We start from the raw sequence: 14,212 nt of genomic DNA, 5'->3' as shown, positions 1-14,212 counted from the left end.
TGACAAAAGACAGTCTCTCCTCTAACTTATGATCCAAACAACTGCCGTAATGGCCTCGTTATTGTTCCCTTTATGGCTAAACGACTCCCTGAGGTCCTCTCGTTAATGTTTTAAGAGACTTTGAAAATCTGCACACCGAAACAGGCAGTTACCATCACCACAGGTAAGTTCTAATGTTTTTATTGCTAAGTGTAATAATAATACGTTACTGTTTTGGGTCATATCTCGTTCGTGTTGTACCATCAAAGCAAGCATGTTATGATTCAATCTGTGTTATGAATCAAAAGTATGAGATAGTACTTGAAACGTCTGATAGATCAAAACCTGAGTGTTCTTGTGTGAGATGATTTCAGCGATTTTTGTTTGTGTGTAGAGAACGATCTGATGTACAACATGTAGTGCTTAGAAACAATCTCTTTTTTGTTTTACAATTGATGATGTTTTGTGGACTTGGAGAAGGAGGCAGATATAGGTTTTACCCGCGTTCAAAGTAGTTACAAGTGTTCTCTTGGCTACCACAGGCTGACAGAAGACAACTAGACCGGAGAGAAGCTGTTACAAGATGGGGAACAAGGTACAACCATTACCAGGTGAGAGGAAGTCGTTAACTCACGATTGTACATAATATGTAAAGGGCCGGGTGTGCGTGGGGCACCCCTTGGTTTAAGGATAGATTTTCGGGGCCAGGATTTTTGTTTGCAGATATATGTGGCCTGTTGATCACTGGTTTCTGACGTATGCATTACATTGCATTGAGTAAAATTCATCTATATCTGTGGTAAGACAGTATTTGTACTCTAGTGTTTCCGGAATAATATACTCTCCAAGCAGGGGTTTGTACTTTGGCTAATTTTTGGCGTATTTTAGGCTTTTCTTCGGGCTTTCTTAATCATTTTTGTACTGGTATCTTTTTTCACATTGGTGTAAGGAAGTCAATAAAAAGCCTAAACACACGCCATGCAAAAATAAGCCAAAGCCCAAACCTCTGCTTGGAGAGTATATCACTCCGGAAACTTTAGAGTACAGATACTATATATACCGTCTTACCACAGATATCGATGAATTTTACTCAATGCAATATAGTAGGAATACCAACCCTTCGGCTGTACATTGAAGATACCTTATCCCCATCCGGCATTTCATTCAGTGACAATGTGCTCAACGCAATAGAGGTGCGCAATTAATAATTAAACGCCAAATTCACAACGGCAAATGTAAAAGTCACGATCTTGTTAATTTTTCAAAGCCACATCCATAACAGTTTTCACGATAATGTCGGAGTGACAATGGACTTCATATTGTATGGACAGTTTTGAAGACGATTGATTGCAAAGTGTTTAATGGTAATAATGAAAGATACTGAAATATGATTTTAATCTCATAACTGCCTCATTGTGGTAATAAATGTATATTAGTAATAATTATAAATGTATATTAAAGACAAGGCCTTATGACCGACTCTTGACACTATTTAAAACTAGTAGAACATATGTTGATAGTATCTATAGTATCAATGAAGACAATAGCGCACGGTACGAAAAAACTAAATACTTAATTACTGTGCTTCCGTCATTTTATAGCGATGAAAGTATTTCTCATCAAAAGGGAAACTGTGCTTGTTTTCCTCTAAAAATGAGGATGAGATACATTTATTGCTTTATAAAATGGTTAATAGTACCATATATAGGAGGGAAAATTGGCTTTGTAACTTCTACATCTCGTTCATACAGAGAAAAACTTTCCCCTCAGAATCAGACGATTTTTTTAAACATGGCTTATTCTTGTTCCCAGAGCCGTGTAAGGTGTGTCACCACCCGCCCGACCACCACCCACAGGTCCGGGACCAGATGGTGGACACCTCGGACCTGGAGAGAGAACTGAACGAACGGAAAACTGCTTTAAAGGTAAGGAGAACCAGTTAGCCTTTGGATTGCTGTATGCAAATCTTTATCAGAGTTGTAAGTCGTTAAAAATCTGATGAACAAATCGTTTTGTTTTTCAGGTAATAGATAAAATGAAGGCTTTGAAGGACGAAAGAGCTCGGGCTGCGAACTCCAAGAAATCCGAAACGCCACCAAGTGAGTATATATATATAGCTTAAACCTAATGCTCGCAAAACCGGTAGTATGAGTTCTCACAACGCATCTAGCAGTATGTTTTTGTGAGTTTTTTTTTCTTTCTTAATGTCACGCCTTTTTCTGACACAATGCATTTTTGTTAGCCTGGGTACCATCCGGGTTAGTTAACGTTCGCTCCAACAGTCTCCAGCGACTATCAGGTGGAAGCGACTGTGGGAGCGGACGTAAACTAACCAGGATGGTACCCAGGCTATTCTGCGAGGTAAAGACGCTAAGATGTAATATAATGGTATCTGCCGTGCTTAGTTCCACGACTCTGTGACTCTCCGTACGTTATGTACAACGTACCGTCCCTTCCCCCAGACTCCCCCACGAGGCGGCTGATCCACCCCCACTGCTGTCAGGACGAGGGCGCGAACCCCATGGTGAAGTCGCGTGACTACAAGTCCAGTGAGCACGGGGACAGTCTGCTGTTCCACCTCAACAGACTCAGGAGGGGGAATGACTTCTGTGACACTTACGTCGCTACTGACGAGGGGGGCTTCAGGGTGCATCAGGTAGGTCTCTCTTTTTTATTCCTTCCCTCCTTCCTTCCTTCTTTCCTTCCCTCCCTCCTTCCTTCTTTCCTTCCTTCCTTCTTCCTTCCTTCCTTCCTTCCTTCCTTCCCTCCTTCCTTCCTTCATTCCTTCCTTCCTTCCAAGCTTCCTTCCTTCCTTACCTTGTCCAACAAGGCAAAGTTCATGTTTGTGGGACCATTGAAAGACGTACAGCATAACTCGAAAAGTTGTGAATGGATCCGTATGGTATTTAGTAGGCGGGTAAGTGTTGGAGAAAAGAAAGACAAGTTCGATTATTGTTCCTTTATTCCCCATTTCCTCCTTCCTTTCTTCCTTTCATGCTTTAAAGCTTCCTTCCTTTGCTCCTTTTTCTTCCTCTTCTTCTCCAAACAAATAAGGTCAATGACCTGAACCAGACGTCTGTCAGCATGGTAACTGGTGTTGGGTTACATCATGTTGCAATTTTATAGCAGGAGGGATTTAGACTCCTGTCTCACCATATATATGAATTTGTTTGAGCAAGAGTTAACAGAGTGCGATGTGCGTGAGTTAACAGAGTACCATGTGCGAAGGTAAACATTTCAAATGTTACCTTTCTAGTTCTATTTCATTTCATCCTATCCAGGCCGTGTTGGCCGCCGTCAGCCCGAGGTTTAAGGAGGAGATGGAACTCCAGACGACGGAGGAGGACGAGAAGGAGAAACAACTCCGCACCATCCGCATCAGGGACGTATCTCCTACTGCTTTAAGTATGGATCAATATCCTTAACTCTATCGTATCCAGAACCGCTTATCCAAGAATGTAGATTTGCACTAGGCAAGGTTGTGTATACGCGTGGACTACCCAGAACCGTGCCTGAATATGGTGCCCCAACATAACTCAAGAAGCTATGGATAGTTGTAATGATACTTTAATTAGTACGTGTGTATTAAAGGTCTCAATATAATATTGAGGTCAAAGGTGATTATTGGTGCCCTAGCTACTCTCCTTGGTACCACACTGGTATCTATTGCTTCAGTTTTGGATATCTAACGATTATAGTTCATATTTTAGCCAACAGAAGTAATTAAAAATGCACTGTGTACCCCAATATCGCTAAAAGGAAGGAAAGAGAGACTATGATTCTGGACGTCATCGTATTTGTATTTCTCCCAGATTTCCTGTTGGATTTTGCTTACACTTCTGAGATCTCTATCAACCTAAAACACGTGGAGGACATCTTCAAGTCAGCCAAGAAGCTGGCGATGCCTGGAGTCGTCTTCTTCTGTAAGGAGTTCCTGTCTCAAGAGATCAACATGGACAACTGTCTCAAGGTTTGGATGCAATCTTAGATGACATTACCGGCCTTATATAGACTTTAATTTTGTTTTTTAACTTTATTATTAGCAGCAGTGCATTAGTATTGTTTTGCAAACAAAGGCTGACAATGGGAATAGACGCGGATATTTGTAAAAGACAATTAAGGATCACTAGTATACAACAGCTTTCAGTTTAATTCTAGACTTCCAGTTTAATTCTAGACTTCCAATTTAATTCCTTCTTCTTTTCCAAACAAATAAGGCCAATGACCTGAACCAGACGTCTGTCACCATGGTAACTAGTGTTGGGTTAAATCATGTTGCAATTTTATAGCAGGCGGGATTTAGACTCCTGTCACCATATATTGAGTAAGAATAAACAGAGCAGATTCAGCAGACCACAAGAGATGGTAAACATTATTCACTGGCTTTGCAAATATAATCGTTCCCTTTTCGACTTCCAAAGAAAATTGTCTACACTTGATTTGCATATCAATCAATAGGTTGTGCTTATAAACCTGCATTTCTCCTCTGGTCTCTCAGTCACTGACGAAAGCTAGTGGATACTAGCTGAAATGTCTGACTGTTTCCAAAATCATATCCAGTTGCTTGAGTAACTGCTTTTTGGCGTATCTTTCTAGTTAATGTTGAGATTTCTTGCCCATATTTAACAGGTACTGGAGGTCGCGGGTCGGTGCGGTCTACACGACATCGTGGAGAAGGTGGACGGCTTCATTCTGAGGAACTTTGACCAGATGTCAGAATCTGACCTGCTGCAGCAACTCACCTTCCAGCAGATATCAGCTTACATGCGGAGTGACGACGTCAGGTCAAGCGCTGGTACGGTCACAGGAGGGAAAGAGTGAGGGAGAGAGAGAGAGTGAATGAGTGAGTGAGTGAACTAAGGAAAAGAGGGAAAGAAGGGAAGACGGAATGAAGAAATAAACAAAGAATGAAACAAAAACGAAACAAAGAAAAAAGCAATCAAGAAAGATAGAAAAAAAAGAAAAAAAGGAGTGTCAAGAAGGGAACAGAAAATGCATGAATAGAAGAAATAAGAGACGTATTGAAGGGAAAAGGAAAGCAAAAAACGAATGAAAGAAGGAAGGATAAAGTGACTGGATAGATGAAAGAAGGATCGGAAAGACGCCATATATGGTAGAAAAGAGGTCATCTGGTAGGAGTTCAGGTCCATTAAAAGATTGCTAAAGATTGGACTTAATGATTAAAAATCTATCTTTTTTTTATTGTCTCGACTCTTTTTTTTTACAGAGTTGAAGCTGTTTAACGCCGCATGGCGTTGGCTCAAGTACGACACCTCCCGGAGCGCGCATGCGCACGACCTGATGGCTGACATCCGGTTTGGGCTGATGTCGTCATTGGAACTCAAGAACCATGTGCAGCAGGTAGGACTTCATAATAAACTCGTGTTCAATACTTTTAACGTTCAAATTGTTACAAGTACTAGGCAATTACAAATAGACAAATAGAGTTGCAAGCAAAAAGCTGTCTGGTAGTGCCTATCTGTGTTTCTATTTATTAACCTTTGGGCCACACAGATGCAAAAGCACAAATAAAGATCACGGGGGGGGGGGCGGGCATTATACTCGATATGGAAATCTTCACGATTGGATTTTCTGAATGATTTCCAGAAAACTCGAGAAGACAAATATCACATTCTAGATATTTTCTGGTCACAATTATGGTGATAAATAGAATTTTCTGAAAGAACTGAGATTAGCGCATCCTTGCGGCTTTGTTGTAAACTGCAGGAACATTTTTGTTGGAGACTGAAAAAAATCTTAGGGTCTGATGTAGATTTTCAATGTGTTAAGCAGCAGGAAGACGGTTAAACCTCTTTGAGTCTACATTCTTTTTTTTTTCCTTGATTTTTGCTGCCCAGGTGGAGTTTATGCGGACGGACCCACAATGCAGTCGGACTCTACAGGAAGCGTACGAGTACCACCTGTTCCCTTCCCTGCAGCCTTTGCGGCAGAACAACACCACCAAGGTCAGGTCATCCACGTATTGCGTCATCACTGTGGGCGGGGCACAGAAGGAACCAACCAATCAGGTAAAAGAAAAATTAATGAAGGTTATATCCAGCAAGTTGGCTTTAATTTGACTTCATCCAGATCCACAGCTAGCTTGGCACTTGTTTGTTTTGTTTGTTTATTTATCAGCATATAATCAAAGTAATAAAATAAACATATCATAAAAAAGAAGATATGCGGGGGGAAGATAAAAAGCCCTTGTGGAAAATTTCCAATATTCATCCTGAACTGTGTTGCCAGTCTTAGAATATCGCAATAGATAAGCACGACACCTACTAGCTAGGTACTGGTAAAAACATTTCAGTATAAGTCTGTCATTGTCAAGGTATATGGAGTGTGTTTACTCTTCAGCTACAGTGTTTTGTTTAAGTTAAAGTGTGATTTTTCTGTTACAGTGTCTGTATTTAGATCTGACTCCAGAGCCCGCTTTTTCTGACGGTGTCAGGCCTCGTCCTGAGTGGAAACAATTCCAAAGAGCTCCCAAAGCCAGGTGCATCCTTCGAGTATCATATTTATATTCTTTAAATAAAACTCTAGAGACGAGATCAATTTTATCGTAGTGGGAATGGCGCTTAAACCTTTCTCTAGATACCAGTATATAGTAGAGAGAATTCATTCCTCAAGCTAACCGACATCTTGCACACGCAGTCATCCCTCACTAAGACACCTGGAGCCCCATATGACAGGCTGAATAAAAGTTCTAAACAGGAACTATGCGGCTCCAGATGTCTTACTGAGGTTAGCTTGAGGAATGAATCCCCTCTAATATATAACATCTGTGTCCATAATATCACCACGGTTTATAATATCGCCACCTTGAGAAACAGTGTGCTTAAAGATATTTTTACTGCAACATACTTTTGGTATGCACTCCTTCACACATCAAATGTACATACCTAGGGTATGTTGCAGTAAAAATATCTTAAAGCACACTATTTCTCAAGGTGGCGATATCATGGACCCTGGTGATGTTATGGACACGGATGTTAGAGACGAGATCAATTTTATTGTAGTGGGAATGGCGCTGTCCCTCAGTAAGACACCTGGAGCCGCATATGACAGGCTGAATAAAAGTTCTAAACGGGAACTATGCAGCTCCAGATGTCTTACGGAGAGACGACTGCGTGTGCGAGATGTCGGTTTGCTTGAGGAATTAATCCCCTCCACTATATACTGGTATCTAGAGAGAGGTTTAAGCCCCATTCCCACAGCGATAAAATCCCCTCTACTACATACTCTCTCTAGATACCAGTTGACTGCAGCCGTGCTGAACAACTTCGTGTACCTGGTTGGCGGGCAGAACGAGGTTCACGCGGCGGGGCGGGCTGCCGAGAGCTCGGGTTGGCGGTACGACCCGCGGGGGAACGAGTGGCTCTTCATCGCGCCCATGCAGGAGCAGAGGACGGAGTTCTGTCTATGGTTTGTAGTTTTTAGTATTTCATTTCTTTAGACAAGATATGTAAGAGAATGTCAAAGCAGGACACTATCAAATAATTGATGCCATGCAGGAATGAACGCACAGAGCACAGGAACAGAGGACAGCGTTCTGTCTATGGTTAGTGTTTATGTCTACTTTCGCAAAAAAAAAAAAATAGCTCAGTTTCTTCCTCTTCTTCTTCTCCAAACAAATGAGGTCAATGACCTGGACCAGATGTCTGTCACCATGGTGACTGGTGCATGCTGCTACAAATACCATGTGGTGTTGGATTACATTATGTAGCAGGACATAGTTGGAGGGAATGGTCACCATAAATATGAACATGAATGTGTTTGAGTAAGAATAAACAGAGCAGCACTTTGTAAGGCTAGACCATGTGAAGGTAAACATTATGGGCGGGCAGAACGAGGTGCACGCGGCGGGGCGGGCTGCCGAGAGCTCGGGCTGGCGGTACGATCCGCGGGGGAACGAGTGGCTCTTCATCGCGCCCATGCAGGAACAGAGGACGGAGTTTTGTCTATGGTTAGTAGTTTTTAATTAAAATTTCTCTTCCTTATACAAGATTATTAGAAAGCTACAACTGTAACAAGGGTTTTCGTGAGTGGCTCTTCATCGCGCCCATGCAGGAACAGAGGACTGAGTTCTGTCTATGGTTAGAATTCCATCTCTCTTCATCATAAATGTTGAACTTTATTCTAACATAATGATTAGAGAAAACCCATAAAATTCTATTGTTACCAAAATTATTATCTTATTCCACTGATACAAAGTTGTTGCCAACAACATTTTAGAGAAAGTCACCTAGTTTGATGGTTCTAGCGTAATCCGTTCGGACGCTATCCGACATCAAAGTTGGCGCGGGCACTTTAAGCCCCCCTTCCCTCCCGGCCTAGATAGGGCTAAGTGAGTGCCATAATAGATATGGTCTCCTTAATCATCCTGTTGAAGGCGACAGTAGTCGTTTAAAATTTGATCCTTACGCTTGGGGACTCCTTGGGGCTACGTGCCCTACAAAACAACACTATGGAGCCTTGTAGAGGCTAATAGCTCATGTTCCCCTTACAGTGCTGTAGGAGACACCCTGCTGGCCATAGCCTCTCCAGGACTCCTTGGGGCTACATGTCCTATAAAGCAATCCTATGGAGCCTTGTAAAGGATACATCATTACCCCATGTCTTCCCTTCAGTGCTGTAGGAGACACCCTGCTGGCCATAGCCGGGAGGAACACCAGCGGGCTGCTGAAGTCTGTGGAGAAGTACGACATGGAGAGGGACACCTGGACCTACGTCGCCTCCCTGAAGAACCCGGTTTGTGGACACGCCGGCTCCGTGTCGTGTGACAAGGTCTTCGTGTCCGGAGGATACACCGGTAGGGACGTCTGAAATATAAGTCCTGCCTACCTGCCTATATGCACAGGCCAGGTACTGGCCCCTTGCTCCCCTCTGTCAGGTACTTCCAGCCAGCTCTATCAAGGGCAATAGTCTCTGCTTCTCCCTGTATTCCTCTGAAAATATAAGTTTTTATTTGCAAAATCATACGCGACGGCAATTGCTTTTACAGAGTCAAAGATACTATATATACGGTACAATGCAATAATAGGGAACAGACAACTGCTGGCTGGAGAACACTTCAGAATCTACTACTACGCTTGAAAAAAAATGATGTGAAAACTCGAAGCCAGTATGTATGTTTGATAGAAGCTCCTTGTTCTACCAGTGTGATTGAATTTGTGACTTTCCATCCTACATTACTGTTTTCCACAGGTCAGGACTATGACAAGTCCATGCTGTCCTACAGCCGCACGTCTGACCAATGGGACGTCAGGAGGCCCATGTTCAGCGCACGCGCATGGCACTGTCTGGTGACGTTCGACGACAACATGTACGCCATCGGAGGTACCAAATAATGTTGACTTACTTGACTTACTTACTTACTTGACTTGACTTATGTCGAGTCCTGGTGTCCCTGGCATCGAGACAAAATGGCTGACCAACACTCCCTATCTTCCACGTAGTCCACCTCCAGGCCAGTGTCTCTCCTTAGGCAGTCTATGTAGGTTGCAGCCGGTCTGCCGGCCTTCCCCCTCCCATGCTTGGGAGTCCACTACCAAATAATGTTGCTACACCAAATGTTGCAAGTATTCCACATTGTAACCTACCACGACCATAACTGTTCTCTTGATATTCATCAAGAAGAGAATTAGCCCTCTATCAACCTTGGTCACGGAATGAACCCGTCTACTATTGGAATGTGAAGAGTGAGAGGAGTGAAGGAGGCAGTCTACATAATAGCACACATACCTACCCTGAACAGAGACGGGGGGCGACACAAGTTATCTGGCACGTATGGCCCGCTACTATGGTCACGTGTCCCTGACGTCACGTTCCAAGAGAAGACGGGTCCATTCCGTGAACAAGGTTGATGGAGTCAACCGGAAATTTGGGGTCCCAATTAGTTAGTGTTGGAAGTTAAAAAGCTTAGTCTTTATTTCATAATTCCGCGCCTTGTCTTTTATTTAGGACACCGCAGGAACCCCGCAGCATTCGGGAGATCACAAATATGCAAATTAGTACATGTCAAATTTCCCTCTTATGTTAATCCCTAGGACACCGCCGGAACCCTGCCGGCTGGCATGAGGATATAAACGTGGTGGAGATGTACCAAACCAGCGCTAACCAGTGGACAAAGATGTCGTCCATGGACCAGCCCAGGAGCTTCGCTGGCAGCTGTGTGGTCAACAACGCCGTGTACGTGGTCGGCGGCGTGTCCAAACAGGCACAGGTAAAATCAGTCAAACCTTTGCCAAGAAGGTTCGTGTGTGTGTGAGCCTGCATGCCTGTAAGCCCATGTTGATTTGATTATATGGATGACATCCTCTGGGAACCCTAAAGCTGATGCGCGCGTGCGAATATGATAAAAAGTTGTTTTCATTCTGAAATCTACATGGTCATGAAGGTTGAACAAATGACACATGGTATGGAATGGCAAATAATCTACTCTTCAAATTCATTTCTTTACATTTTCGTCTTTTTCGTTTGATTTTGGCATTGTAAAACATTGGTATTGTTTGTGACAACATCTGTCAACGACGGGAATCATCATTAAATCTTCTGGATATGTGACCATATACATATGTGTCATCAGTATAGATAACAAATGATCTAATTAATATGTATCTCTTTTAGTAAACTACTTTAGGAGATTCATATTAATTAGATCATTTGTTGACATCTATGCTGACGACACATCTGTATATGGTCACACATCAAGAAGATGTAGTAATGTTAGTTGCATTCTACACTACTTCCTTAGAGCTGCATGCGGACAGTCCAGCGGTACTTCCCGGAGGAGGACCGGTGGGAGAGACTTCCGGATCTCCCCAGTCCCACCAGCGGCACGGTCTGCGCTACCATGGCGCTGTCGTGGAGGGTGAGTCTTGAGGGATGCCAGAGTATACAGTGCAATTTTACGAAATACAGTACTATTTTACGGAATACAGTGTAATTTTACTAGTATACAGTTCAATTTTACGGAATACAGTGCAATTTTACGGAATACAGTGCAATTGTACTAGTATACAGTGCACGTTTACGGAATACAGTGCAATCGTGTTAGTACACAGTGCAATTTTACTAGTATACAGTGCAATTTTACTAGTAAAATTGTGCCGTATACTAATACGATTGCCGTGTATTCCGTATGACTGTCTGTGCTAATGTATTACATCCATGACATTCCCAGCGATATCCATCTGCCCATCAGGTAGTGAACCAGAGCCAGCCTATCTACCCGCCTTCTCGGGCGGCGAGTTACGCCAGCGTTAGGGACAACATCACACTCACCTTCAACGAACAGAACAGCGGCACCCTGGCGCCTGGGAGCGAGACTACCAAGCGTTCCCTGGCAACGGTTGCTAAGCAGAGTAACCTGAAAGAACTGGGAGCGGACAGGACCAGTGTGGAGATGGGGGAGCTGATTTAAAACTCAAACGAGCGCGTTTAGTATGTAAAGTGACAGAGAAGCCGTAAACAATGCCTTGTTCCTTTCTTCAAACAGTTTAAGATGTATGCCATATAGGGCATAAACGGAGTTAAGGTAGTAGAGTCATGATAAAGGTAGGTTAGGTGTTATTGAAACGTCGGTCAAACAACCGGCACTTAGGCTGTAAATCCAGAACTTCATTTTTTATTTATCTTTATTAATTTTTAATTAAATGTAGTTAAGGTTGCAGTATTCGCTAATTTAGGTAATGTGTGATTTACAAGTAAAACACCGAATGACTCGTATATATGTAATGTCCATCATTGAATAGTGTGTTTCAGGTTCGAATGTATCTTTGTATCTATAATGATTAATGTTAGAACTAAACTAGAGATGTTAACTGTCTAAATGGTATAGAATATAGTTTGTTATTAAGATCTAGGCCACTTATGATGTTGCCGGAAATGGTACTTCAATTTATAATTTTTTTCTGACTTAATTGTGCACAATATTCGCAGACTTTTACATATCCACAGAGTTTTACATAAGACTACTACTAGTGAGCCTAAGTGTAAGCCATTCTGTGTTTAAGGATGTTAAAATTAATCAAGATTTAGCGTGATCATGATAAATTAGAAAGATAACGTTGTTATTGTACCAATCAAGTCATCATAGACAGATTGAAGGTTTCAAGAGATTTCAATGCTCTGTATATTAACTAGTAAATAATTGATTACAATAAAAATAACGCTGCAATGTTTGTAGTTTGCCACCTCAGTACGGTGCTTGTCCACTGGCTTGGCATTGGTTGAAAATCTAATGCTGACTTGATTATCAAATTCAGATTTTGCTCATGATGAACAGGTGGCATCTGTATGTGAAACATACCGTTCCAAGATGGCGAGTGTGCGTGGAAGGGAAGAACATTCGGGGCCAAAAATCCGCCCAGGAAGACGCGCCACGTCCGTTTTGGTGGTAAGTTGTGCTTTGTATTGCTTCATATACTCCTAGGACTGTTGTGGAAAAATCTCTTTGAGGTAAAATCGAGCAAAAGCGAAGAATTGTGAAAATGAATTGCGGCAACTGCCCCTAAAGCTCATTGCTGCACGTATTTAGACTACCGCTTGGGGGAGCTGCTGTGTTGTCAAATAAATTTACCTCACATTCAGCATCTAACGACCAATTGTGAATTATAACTAGAAAGGTAACATTTGCAAAGCAAATACATAATGTTTACCTTTGCATATGGTCTGCTCTGTTAATTCAAACACATTCATACATATGGTCAGACAGGAGTCTATATCCCTCTTGCTATAAAATTGCAACATGATGTAACTCAACACCAGTTACCATGGTGACAGACGTCTGGTGCCATGTCATTGACCTTTTTGGTTTGGAGAAGAAGAGGAAACTGAGAAAAAACAATATGTTTACCTAATATACGATGAAGTATTATCATACCTATTAAAATATTCTCCACCTAAATTCAGTCTAATCATTAGTCATTTTAGCATTCCCACATAAATTATGTAAATAAGTTCATTTTAATAATTTATGCTTGATGGTATTCACCATCACTGAACTTGTGGCACCCAAACTAGATGCATGTGATATCAGTGAATTACGTCTTGTCTAATTGAAGCCAGTCAATAATCACTAAAAGGCGGTTCAATTTTGTTGAACACTTTTATTAAACTTCAGTTTCAACCTGCTCTGTATTAACACGCAGACTTATAATAAGATTTCTGATTAATATAATATAATGTAATATAGTGCATGGCTGTTATACGTTTAATAAACATAAATATTAATTGTTCAACGTGTAAGAATTGGCAAAAGTGTTACATCAAACTTTTAGCTATGTTGACAGTGCAAACCTTACACCAAGTGCTGCCAGGACATTCAAAAACAGCTAGTCTCAAAATGGAACAATGTGGCCAGATAAGAATTAAGCCCCAACCAAAACTGTTGGTAGGTTAGAAAATAAAAGAAACTACAATATACTCCAGGAAATATACGCGTATCTACGAAGTATCTACTTTTCTGTTAAGTTACACCAATGAACTCACTCATAGTACATTACATTAAATTCTTCAAGAACGAATTTCTAATGAAAATGAAATTTTCTTTTCAAAAACCTGCTGGGAACATTCCATTCACAATCTTCACAATAAACTTTAAACAAAACTTACACACTGTCACAAAATTTCAAACTTCATATTATACCACTTCGCTTGCCAGCAAACAGATACTAAACTTAACACCATTCTTTCTTACTCCAAAAAGAAAATAACACAAACCTAACATTCTCTAATATTGGTATATATTTCCATCACATGTTTTCAAAACAAGTGTAATTAGATGTTGAGTAAGAAAACCCAAGACTTAGTGAAGTTCACAGCTGTATACCCAAAGGGATATAGACACTGAAATGGGCACTTCCCTCAAATGTATAGTGTGAGGAGGACTTCTTAGTTTACATGTTCCAGATGATCAACTTTAACAAGTTACAACAACTGTAAATTTGGGCTTTAATATTAGTTCATTTAGTAAGTTGTTAGTGTTATATGACGATGTGGCCAGCACTGCTTCTATCAACTTGAAGATTACTTTTTTCACCCATTTGACTTCCATTTTGCAAAATGGTAGAACCTAAATAACTGTCTAATACATCTGCCAATGGATGATTCCAATGAAGAAACGGGGGTTTAACCATTTTGTTCAAGAATGTCTCAACTGTATATCTTTCTTCCAATCATTTTAGATAATGACTTAATACTGATTATGAGCAAGATGAAACAACGT

The 14,212-nt window shown here is 41.4% G+C and overlaps 1 protein-coding gene across 1 annotated transcript; it reads left to right on the top strand.

Annotated features, from left to right (window-relative positions):
* The first annotated feature begins 554 nt into the window (after positions 1 to 554).
* Positions 555 to 11,445, top strand: LOC109468827 (kelch-like protein 9). The gene is made up of 16 exons (XM_019767166.1): positions 555 to 590; positions 1,792 to 1,904; positions 2,003 to 2,078; positions 2,442 to 2,635; positions 3,261 to 3,396; positions 3,768 to 3,949; positions 4,609 to 4,774; positions 5,207 to 5,340; positions 5,838 to 6,008; positions 6,384 to 6,478; positions 7,234 to 7,407; positions 8,613 to 8,794; positions 9,190 to 9,321; positions 10,032 to 10,207; positions 10,739 to 10,855; positions 11,189 to 11,445. The coding sequence occupies exons 1-16, from the start codon at positions 563 to 565 to the stop codon at positions 11,405 to 11,407; spliced, it is 2,295 nt and encodes a 764-aa protein (XP_019622725.1). The 5' UTR covers positions 555 to 562; the 3' UTR covers positions 11,408 to 11,445.
* The last annotated feature ends 2,767 nt before the right edge of the window (positions 11,446 to 14,212 follow it).

The sequence above is a fragment of the Branchiostoma belcheri genome, unplaced genomic scaffold, assembly GCF_001625305.1.
Source record: "Branchiostoma belcheri isolate BF01 breed outbred unplaced genomic scaffold, Haploidv18h27 scaffold2, whole genome shotgun sequence".
In the NCBI taxonomy this organism is placed as follows: Eukaryota; Metazoa; Chordata; class Leptocardii; order Amphioxiformes; family Branchiostomatidae; genus Branchiostoma; species Branchiostoma belcheri.
Note: the sequence above shows the minus strand (reverse complement) of the source record. Positions and strands in the feature narration are given on the sequence as shown.

What these genes read in the sequence shown, in the direction of transcription:
- LOC109468827 (XM_019767166.1), top strand. Translation starts at nt 563, where the DNA reads ATGGGGAACAAGGTACAACCATTACCAG. An exon ending in GAAATCCGAAACGCCACCAA is followed by an intron (nt 2,079 to 2,441) that starts GTGAGTATATAT and finishes CCCTTCCCCCAG; the next exon opens with ACTCCCCCACGAGGCGGCTG. An exon ending in AGGACGGAGTTCTGTCTATG is followed by an intron (nt 7,408 to 8,612) that starts GTTTGTAGTTTT and finishes TCTTCCCTTCAG; the next exon opens with TGCTGTAGGAGACACCCTGC.